Source organism: Notolepis coatsorum, assembly GCF_963971535.1.
Source record: "Notolepis coatsorum genome assembly, chromosome: 2".
NCBI lineage: Eukaryota > Metazoa > Chordata > Actinopteri > Aulopiformes > Paralepididae > Notolepis > Notolepis coatsorum.
This window is the reverse complement of record NC_140166.1, coordinates 163,124,806-163,136,057: the sequence shown is the minus strand read 5'-3', so window position 1 is coordinate 163,136,057 and position 11,252 is coordinate 163,124,806. Positions and strand designations below refer to the sequence as shown.

The window sequence follows — 11,252 nt, the reverse complement described above, 5'->3', positions numbered from 1 at the left end:
TAGCCTGAGAATTCACCTCCTCCACCCCACCTGCTGTCCTCACGTAACCTTCCCAAAAGTAAGACCAATATAAGTCTTCAACATTGAAGCAATTCATTCATTTGATTTGCTAAAAATATGTTTATTGGTCTGTCTGATTAAAAAAAATACATGAATTTGTTTGGCAAATCTTATTTCAAAGTGAAAGACATATTTGTATATATCTGAACAATATATCCATACCTACTCTATTAGTTAAACTACTGGCTATTATGATTTATTACCATAGTGTATTCATACGTATATACCACTGTATATAATAAGACCCTTAATTATAATATATAATTAGCTTAGCAAATGTACTCCACAGCTTTGTATACTCTCCACATTATTCACACGTTATACTGTATATTGCAATGTGTTATACTGTATACTGCAATGTGTTATACTGTATACTGTAATGTGTTGTACTGTATACTGTAATGCACTTTACTGCTACTTTGCACTACATTTACATTTACATTTAATCATTTAGCTGACGCTTTTATCCAAAGCGACTTACAAGTTCTGTACGACAAGTCATCAGGAAGGGTACAACTCTATCAGCTGAGTAACAATGTTCATCAAAGTGTTGCGTGCTACAGTGTAGGTTAGTATATTAGGACAAGTGCATGACAGTAAGATTAGTTAGGGTTAGAATTGTTTTTAAATGTTTTTATTATTATTATTTTCATTTCAGATAATGGTTGAAGAAGTGCGTCTTTAGTCGACGGCGAAAGATTGGACGGATTTCGGCTGTCCTAACTGGGGTGGGCAGTTCGTTCCACCATTGTCGGGCAAGGACTGAGAATAGGCGGCTTCTCCTTGATGACCCTCCCGGAGCTCGGATAGGAGTGGGTCTGATTGGTTAGATGCCAACTTGAATTCGTTGTACTTGTGCAATGGCAATAATCAAATCTAACTTCCTAGTTAGAAACAGTCCCTCATAAGTGTTTCCTCTCACTCTCTCTGAGAAACTAAACGTGGAACATCAGTGCTTTTCTTGCGAGGGGAGTTCAGGTCTCTGCCCTTGACCCGTCCAGGAGGCGCAGGTGGAAAGAGCCGAGCCGAGCCAAGACCTCCTCCAGGGCAGCAGGAGGAGTCAGGACACACAGCCTGGGGGAGAGGACACACACATGCACGCACACACACACACCACGCACACACATACACCACGCACACACATACACACATGCACACACACACACACACACACACACACACATACACACACCACGCACACACATACACACACACACACATACACACATGCATGCACAAACACACACACATGCACACACACACACACACACACACACAGACACACCACGCACACACACACACACACATACAGTACACACAGAAATATATAAACAAAAATGTGATCATTTGCTCTTGTAAACGAGTCACAGTGGAACAGAAATACTTTTCCAGCGTAATACCTTTTTTTTATTTCTTTTTTTATCCTCTCTTTCTCCGATTTGTCTCTGTTTTCTCCCCGTCCCAATTTAGTCGTTGTGCCAATACCCTAACCCTCCCCTACCTGGATGTTGTACGCATGTTCATCCTACTGGTCGGTACAAGGGAACCCTGAAGTCATCCGCGTGCTTCCTCCGACACGTGCGGCGACAGCCACTGACTATTTTTTCACCTGGCAGTGAGGGGAGCATGTCTATGTTCCCCGGGTCCTATGTTCCCCGGGTTCTATGTTCCCCGCTTTGATTGATTGATTGATTGACAATTTTAGACCACCAGCCCTGATTCCAAACTCTAACCTTAACCAGTTCGAAAAAGGGCCTAAGCTTAACCGTTCTAAACAAGGCGGACATTAATAATTAATAAAATAATAAAAATGTATAAGATTTTCAATCTATTCCCATAATGGTCAATAATACTCCACACAAAATTGCTCTCTATGCGGATGACCTGCTGATTTTCATGGACGACCCATCCCGGTCGGCCACAAAATTATTGAGGATAATCGACGACTTTGGTAAATTGTCAGGCTTTAAGATTAACTGGAACAAATCAGCCTGCCTACCTCTTAATGAGCTGGCCAAGGCGGTACGACTACCAGCTGATATCCCCATAGTAGAACATTTTAAATACTTGGGCATAGAGATATTCCCCACGCTGAACCAAATTACTAAGTACAACTTCACGGGTACTTATGATAAAATACGCCAGGATCTAGACAGGTGGTCGTCCCTTCCTAACTCCTTACAAGCCCGGGCTTCCATAATCAAAATGAACATCCTGCCTAGGATAAATTTTATTAGCTCAATGCTCCCCCTGCCCCCTCCAATAGACCACTGGCGCAAGGTACAATCGATGGTATCTAAGTTTATCTGGAATAACAAACGCCCGAGAATCAAAAGGGCTACTACTCAACGTAGAAAACAAGATGGGGGCCTCGCAATCCCTGATTTTAAACTTTATTTCTGGTCCTTTTCACTGAGACCTCTGATGTGCTGGCTAGACCCTGTAGAGGCTGTATCGTGGCGCTCCTTAGAAGCGGCGGCGGTATCTCCGCTAAGATTGCAGGATGTAGTGTACTCCACTGTCTCTATTTCGAAATGCCGGCTGAGGTATGGACCGATCATAACTCACGTGATCCAAACGTGGCGTAATGTACAGAGGTCGTGTGGGGTTAAATGCCCATGGCACCTGGACTCTCCAATTTTTAATAACCAGCAATTACTTGTTGGGCACAAGCCGGTTAATATTCCTCAATGGCAAAGGAGGGGAGTGCATACTCTGGAGGATATTTATGATAAGAACGGCCTCCGTGCGTTTCAGGACTTAAGAGAATTTTATGATCTACCCGGCGAGTCCTTCTTTCTTTACCTTCAACTAAGGTCAGCACTGAGGGCGCATGGCGTACCGTGGGCTCAAGCTTTGCACCCACACCCCTTCCTCAGGCTCATAGTGGACAGGACGACATCCAGAGGGTTTGTCTCAGACTTTTATACGCTCTTAATTCAATCCACGTATAAAAATGTATCATTGGATACAATCTGGCGTGTGGATATCCCGGAGTTGGACCCCGAGTTTGACTGGGATGATGTTTGGGCAAATGTGGCATTATCTTCCCGCAACCCCAATCACCAGCAAATTAATTTTAATTATATTCATAGGACCTATCTTACACCTAGGAAGCTATTTGCTATGGGACTGATAACCGACTCTCGGTGCACTTTGTGCTCTCAAAAGGCCACTGGCACTTATATGCATATGTATTGGGATTGCCCACCAGTGGCCCGCTTCTGGAGGTCAATAACGGACAAACTTTCAGATCTGTGTGGCTTAACTATCCCATTCACAGCTGTTACGCTACTCCTGAACGATATAACGACACTACCCACGTCCGTACAACTGAAAAGGGTTGTCCTAGCGGGCGTCACAGCAGCGAAGAAGCTAATAGCAATGAGATGGAAGGAGCCTGAGAAGCTTACAATGATTAACTGGTCCCTTACTCTATTGGATGTGATTTATCTTGAGATATCCACGGCCCGGGTGATCGGGGTGGGGCAGGCTGGAATTGACCTGTGGTTCGCAGCAGCTGAGAAGGTAAAGACCGCCGTGTGCGGCTGAGCGGGGTTGGGGCGCTTGATCGGGGGGGTCCGGCGGTCTCTGGGGAGGGGGAGGAGGAAATGTCTTGTCTGTCTTGGTTTCTGTCTTGTCCTTCTTAACTTTGACTGGGGGGATTTTAGGGGGGGTAGGTATTTAGCTATTCTGCGCTATATGTCAATTCACATGCCATCTCCCCAAGGGACTAATATTGGCAGACTGATTGACCTGTTAACCAACTTGGAGGAAGAATTTCTTTCTTCTTACACTTTACCTTCTGCGAGTTTGGCAGTCTTGAACATGTGTAAGGGACCTAGGCTATCTACAATAAATCTGCGGCAACACTCTCATAAACAATCTTTTAAGCCACTCCACTTGTAAAGGTGGGGAAAGGTTGGCATGTTTGAAGACATTTTTGTTATTGAAATTGCCATCTGTATTTGATAGGTTGGACGCTGTTCTTTTTCTTTTATCTTTATAATTTATTATTCTGTATTATTATTGTTTGTTATTCTCCTGTGAAGTTATGTTTTTTGTTACTGTGGTTATTGTGTTGTCCTGTTTCGTGTAATTAATAATAAAAAATTTGATCAAAAAAAAAAATATTTTCAATCTATTAATCAATCAAAGCGGGGAACATAGAACCCGGGGAACATAGGACCCGGGGAACATAGGGATGATCCCGCAGCGAGGACTCTCATTGGTGAAGTGTAACGTATGGGAGGTCACGCTGCCTTCATCAATTCCTGCCTTTCGCTGAGCAAGCGCCCAGACCTGACCAATGCCAGATTACCACTCACGACTTGCCCTCCCCCTAACTCAGCCAAACGAGTTAGTATGACGATCAGCCCAAGCCAAGGCAATGCTGACTCCGGGAGTCGAGACAGCAGCCTCTTGCATTGGTGATGAGCGTAATCTCCGCTACGCCACCTGACCGCCCAGCGTAATACCTTTTCTACCGCTGCATGGAAATTAGACATTTTCTTTTGAAAGTGGTTACCAATGGTTACTGGCAGCCATGTTGGGAGAAAGGGAACTATGTAAACATTCCGAGGCCTCTATTGACCACCAACATGAGGACCTGGGCCCTATTCCCCGTACCTGGTTCAACTAAGTCGATCAAAAGTCCCATTATCCAGATTCAATTAACCCAATGTTTGAATCCGGGCTTTCCCTGTTCCTCGAACGCTGATTCAGTCTCGTTAATTCGAACCAGACTTGATACTCAGGATAATTGCGCAGGCTTGCAATTGCTCATTCATTTTCTCAAGTCATGTCCACGTCATCAGTGGTGCGTTATTGAAATCATCTGGGGTTGCACGCACCTAATGGCGCCACGTGCACGCGCGCTCCCGCGAATGCGCATTTAATGTCCCCTCGCTTGAGCACAGACTAAAGACAGTGCCTAATTGCCTCTACGAATGGAATGTAACACATGTCATTCACAACAAGTTAGGTGTGAATGTATCTGAGAACGTATTTAACACACCTGACGACCGGCGCTATTGATATGCAAATAGCGAGTACTTATCTGGGGTTGCACGGAGTGCACCCCCATCCCATGAAGAACGCATGCCTGCACGTCATCAAATCAAACAGCGCATCTCCTCATATATTTTAATCCCAGTTACAATCAGTGGCGGTTTCTCCACTAGGGGCGCTGGGGCGCCGAACCCCCTGGTAAAGAGAGAGGAGAAGAAGACCTTTTTTAAAAAAAAATTTAGAGCCCTAGAAATAAAATAAACATGTTTAAAATGAATAATATTTACTCATTTTAAGTATGTTTGTGTTTCCAATGCACAATATAACGTTAATATATCAAATATAAATAATTGTTTTCATTCACAGGAAGTGACTGTCTGATAGAGAATAATACCACGTCTATACTTTCCATAGCCGCATTTCTCTCGGGCGAGACGCATATCGCTTACAGTGGGCGTGCACTGGTTTCATCGCTGTATCCGTCGCAGCCAATCAGTGCGTAACGCGCTGTGCGTTGAAATATGATGTATTATGATGGAAGCCGGTCGTGTTTTCAAGCGACCAGCTAGAAAAAAAAGCATTAGGCACAACACCGGTGTTGCAGACCGGATGTTTTGCTACCTTGACTCGTAGCTGGATGCAGCACGACGGTATGGTCCGGACTGTGGAGTTTCTTTTTGAGTGGATTTAAAATAAGTAGATTATGGCTTGTGTTCAACAACAACAACAACAACAACAACAACAACAACAACAACAACAACAACAACAACAACAACAACAACAATTCAACCCCATTCAACTTGTGATGGTAAGTCTATGTTAAGGCTATACTCTGTCTTAGCTGGTGAGTCGCGATCTTTCTCTCTCTCTCTCTCTCTCTCTCTCTCTCTCTCTCTCTCTCTCTCTCTCTCTCTCTCTCTCTCTCGCTCTCGCTCTCTCTCTCTCTCTCTCTCTCTCTCTCTCGCTCTCTCTCGCTCTCTCTCTCTCACTCTCTCTCGCTCTCTCTCTCTCTCTAGAGCGATGCTGTGTGTTGTTGTTGAAGCCCATAATCACCCGGACAATGAATGGTAACTTGTTCAAAAGGACAAGATATACATAATTGCTCTGAGCATTTATTAACGTTACATTTTCAACAAGATTGCTGGCTGCTAATTAAACACTTCATGGAAACGGGGTAACGTTATGTCGAGTCAGTGTTCGCTTGGTCAGCTGTCCGCTTGCCCCCCCCCCCTTCACCCCCCACTCGCCCACCCAAATGTAGTTCACACCGGCCGCCACTGGTTACAATATCACTATAACGTGTGAGTGACAATTCAACAATCCACATATTCGATCCGTCGTAATTCATATCCACAATCCACGCATGAAGACGCTTCAATTTATGCTTGAATGAAACACAATCCGGGCGCAAATACATCCACAGCCGAGAATATGAAACTAATCAGAGCCAAACGCCCGATAGGTTTCATTCATTAAAAACATCCCCGTGGGATTCACATATGCAATGCTCCGACGTTATTAAAATAACCACATAGTGTGTATATCGCACCTCGCGAGCGCCGTATATATGACGTGCATTATTTAGGACAAAGTCAATTTATTATCAGCATTTTAGGTATATTATTTAACATTTCAAAAGCCCCCTCTATAAAAACGAAACACAAAAACATAATTCTGAATGGTATAATGGGATCTAGACTGTGAGAATTATTTCAGGAAGGGAGCTGGCATTTCTTTGCGAGGGCGTGGCCATGCAGGTTATCCAGCTAACTGAACTAAACCCTGCCCTCGACCAGGTTAAAACTTTTTGATCTGTTGCCATAGTGATTTAGAAAATCGCACGTCGGGGAACCGAAAGGTCTAGTTTAAGTCAAGTTATCCTGAAAATTATCCGGCTAACTCAGTTATATATCGTGTAGCTCCGCTCTGCGTCATACTGTAATACTCTTCCATATCAGTATTAGCACTGAATACATTTTCACATGCACCTTTACACACCTCATCTGCCTGGCCACACCCCCATCCGCTCCTCTACATAAGCAGGGGTGTGGCCATACTAACAGCTCCTTCCTTGTTTTCACCACGGCAAGTGTCTGTATACACCACTTTGAGACTAGTGAAATGTTGAAGAGGAGCTACGATGAAGGAGCTGTGTTGACATTATATCTTTATTTTCTTTCTCACAATTTTCGAGGAAATACAGCGATAATGTCTTCGCCACCGGGGTGTCTAGAAGATGATGATCATTCTGACCTCCACCGGCATTTTCGTATTAGGGGCTCGCGTCGCTGGCCTAATCCCCACCTGCATTCCTCCAGCTCTGCAGTTGGACAGGTATTACCTCCGCTCTGCAGTTGTACTTTGCTTGAGAGGCGCTCGGCTGTTGTGAGGGCTACCTGCCTCTCCGGGTGGGTGATGGTTTTTGATATGCGAGCGCCAGTTGTGTTGCTATGGGCGGAATGGCTACACGACTTACGAAAGCCGGCTCCAGGCTGGTACCCTTTTTTGCTGCCTCTTAGCGGCGTGGAGAGGGTTCTGGTTTGACGCCCACGTTACATGAGCTCCTCATCGGGAGCTCTATTGCCTGGGACCGTATCTGAATCTGCGGTTCAATCGCCCGGATCTCTGGACAAACGGATACTCTCTGTCACCGTGCGAGGCCCCACCTTTCAAGATGAAAGTTACCCGGCACGAGGGAAGTGGGTTTGGTGTTTCGTTATAAGAATTCCTCCACGCTCAAGTTGGCTGCAGCCCATGAGGGAATTGTGCCGGCACCGCTGTGTCTGTTAATCACCGTTTTGAAGACTGTGTTGACTTCTTTTCCTCTTCTCTCTTCGGATGAGGAGAGGGACAGACGGCGGCTGTCTGAAGTGTTGGCCTATATTGTGTTCTCTCGTTGTACAGTTTCGGTGATAGCTGCTTAGCTTGCGTCCTAGCTGGGTTGAGCTACCTGTTAGCCAGTTAGCTGTTAGCTACGACGCTAGCTCTGTACGCTCGCTCGGCTGGGAACGTTAGCCTGATGCTACCAGTTAGCCTGGAGTTAGCTGTTAGCTTATGCTACACCGTTGAACATTAGCCGTGAGAATAGCAGGCCATAGCACTCTGACTACGACATCATCTTTGACAGAGGATGTAGTCGGCCCTGCACCATGATCGGCTGTTGGAGGGGGGCGTCTTAGCTTATTTTGCCCCGCCAGCGAGGACCTTCGTCAACGTGGAGACCAGTGTTGCGGTCCTCTCAGCCTGCGTTCATTGGTGCAGGTAAGGGTCCATTGGACACTTCCCGCCTCTTCCTTCCTTCCCTTCCAGGGACGCGGCAACTGGGGGTGCAGCGGGGGCTGCAGCACCCCCTGCTGGCGGGGAGTGTAACTGCAACTGCAAGGTTGTTTTGGCTTTTATTCCATTGTAACCGAGGCTACTCAATGTCACAGAGCGGAGCGGCACTGCAGATTTACCCTACTCTTGGAATTCATTGCCAGATCGTCATAGGGGCGCTGTCTCGATAATGCAGTGTTATTAACAGCGTGTAGCCAACGCATGAACCGGTTGGGATTCTAATAGATGCGGCCTGGAAGCGTCAACGCGGAACTGGAAATCCGTTGGTAAAAAAAATAGACGCAGCCTGGAATAGTTTTGGGACGCTGAATTCGCAGTAAAGGAATATATATCTGCGGTTTCCCTGGCGTGAACAAGCCAGCAGAACTATCCGAGCCCCCGGGAGGGTGGTCGAAGACCTTTTGCATGTCGGCGATCATGTATGTGGGGAACGAATTGCAGAGGGAGGGCGCAACAGGTGGGGTAAGCTGGGCTGTGATGTATGCATCAAAACGGTTACTATTGTTTGTCTCGCACGCTCCGCAGAGCTGAGCGTGAGAGCGCGGTCTCTAGTGAACGAGAGTGTTGGTTTACCAGAGTGGTAAACCTATGACGTTATTATTATATCACTTATCTCAGCACCCCCTCATAACACGTTTCAGACCCTGTTGAACGCTCTGATTCAATAGTATCCATCTGCAGAACGTCAGCCTCAGCACTCTCAGGCCCCACGCTGAATGTGATTTGACCAAAGCAGAGTATACACACAGACAGTGGAGCTGTTTGCAGATAGCGAGCATTTTGACTTGTTGCGTGGTGGCGATGTCTCGCAGACAATACAACTACAACAAGTATAATTATATAATATATATATTTTATAAAAAAAAAAATTATATAAAATTAAAAAAAAATGTAATCAAAAACGATCAATATCTCAGCACCCCCACTTCCCGCGGACTTCCCGCGGCCCTGTTCCCTTCTGAATGTTTTGTAATAACGATGTTTTTTCCAAAACGTATGTTGCTTCACTACATTTGGGGATGCGACATGTGTTGTGTGTGAATTGTCTTGATCGCTGGTATAGCTTTCTCTCTACCTAGAAAACAGCGTTGTTTTTTACGTGAGTAAAAATGAACTGGTTTTGTTGTATGATGAGAAGTTGTGTGTTCATGTAACGTAGTTGAGCTCACAACTGGCTGGGTTAAAAACCCTGAAAAGCTATGCATAGTGGCATGTGATCAAGGTGTGAGTCCCTCTCTCAGCTTGTGATGACAATAAACAGGTGGCGTGTTTCACATATTAACAGGGCTGTACCTGTTCAAACGAGTCGTATCAGGGGTAAGGTGGTGAGGGGTGGTTTTTTCCCCCGGTTTTCCCCTGGACCCCCCCCCCCCCCCCCCGCCCTCCCCTCAAACATGATTTTGTTTACAATATATTGTTTCACTATGTTTGTGGGGATACGGTGTAACCCCATAGCTTCTGCTGGGGTTGTGCTCCTGCTTAGAGAGGAAATTTTTTTCTGAAGATTGTTTGGTCGCTGTCATGTGGACTTAGGCCTGTGGCCAGTACTTAATCGAGGACTTGTGTCTTCTCTCATTATGAAAAACGGCGTTCCTCTTACGGTAGTGAGAGTGTACTTTTGCCTTTTTTGTTGTGATGGAGGGTTGTGTGTGTTGTTAAGATCCACAACTGGGTTAGGTGTTGGCCTACAGAAGTTACATGTGTAAGCTCTTGTACCAGGGCCCTTAAAGGGGCCCTCTCTTGGTCTGTGTTTTTCTTCCTTTAGGAAAAGGTGTAAAAATGCAGGTGGCAGGTTTGCACATGAGTCTATGTGAAGCTGTTAACGCTTCATGTAGCACGCTATGACTGGTGTCATGGCTCTGCTTTGTCATTGCATCGTATCAGGGGTGAGGGGTCATGAGGGGGTGAACTGGTAAAACCTCCCTCCCCTTTTTCTGATTGGTCAGGGGGTTGGGCCTCCTGTCCTTCGGGCTTCCTGTCACGTTGCTGGATCAGCGCGTCACAGGGTAGGGAGGGGGGGGGGGAGTTTCCTGGTCCCACGCCATATTGGACGGTGGGCCACGGAATTCCCCCCGCCATAGAGTACGTCACTGGGCGCGTTTCTATTGGTTGTGAGACTTTCGTGAGTTAAACTCCTCAGGGAGTTTCAGAGCCTCCTCAGTGAGTTCAGAGCCTCCCTCTCAGTGAGGGAGCCTCCTCAGAGTTTCAGAGCCTCCTCCTCAGAGAGTCCTAGTCCAATTGTTACATAGCTCAATGTTGCAATATGTCTTTTCAATTTATTGCTCACGTGGGAAGTGTCTATGGGGGTTCCCCGTCCCCTCTTTTATGGAGCAGGTTGACAGGGTATTGTTTAGGGAGTTCCCTGACTCCTCGCCTGTAATGGTTGGTTGAGTCATGGGATTCCCCCCGCCATAGGGTACGTCGCTCCCCGTCCCCTCTTTTATGGAGCAGGTTGACGGGGTGTTGTTTTCCCATGTCCGGATTTTTTTCTGTGAAAAAAGCGGCTTCTTGTCATTCTCCCAGGCGGCTTGGAGGAACAGTATCTGGGTTCTTGTTAGAATGTCCATTGATATGTTTTGGGTCTCGACGTGTACATAGTGCTGGCCCTGGGTGCTTCTGATAGGAACCATGCATGGGCTTGCGCGCCTTGGTTGCTCATCATTGAAACAGCGTTTTTATGGGGCAACTGGGATGGAGTTTGTCTCTTCCGAGCACCAGTGTACTAGGCTTGTCTCGACGAATTCTCGTTCATCTCTGGGGGATGTTAACAGAATAGATCAAAGCATTGGTAGAGGGGTCTCACGCCCTTGGGGTGGGCCACCGGGCACGGTACGAAGGGGACCGTC

The 11,252-nt window shown here is 46.3% G+C and overlaps 1 protein-coding gene across 1 annotated transcript in view; it reads right to left on the bottom strand.

Annotated features, from left to right (window-relative positions):
• Positions 1-1,034: 1,034 nt before the first annotated feature.
• The window catches only part of LOC311223597 (alanine aminotransferase 2-like), a gene marked incomplete at both ends in the record, with an annotated part of 47,899 nt that continues 37,681 nt past the window's right edge, over positions 1,035-11,252 (bottom strand). The window contains one exon of the mRNA XM_084308374.1: positions 1,035-1,134. Coding sequence (XP_084164500.1) covers positions 1,035-1,134 — 100 coding nt within the window. The remainder of the gene's footprint in view (positions 1,135-11,252) is intronic.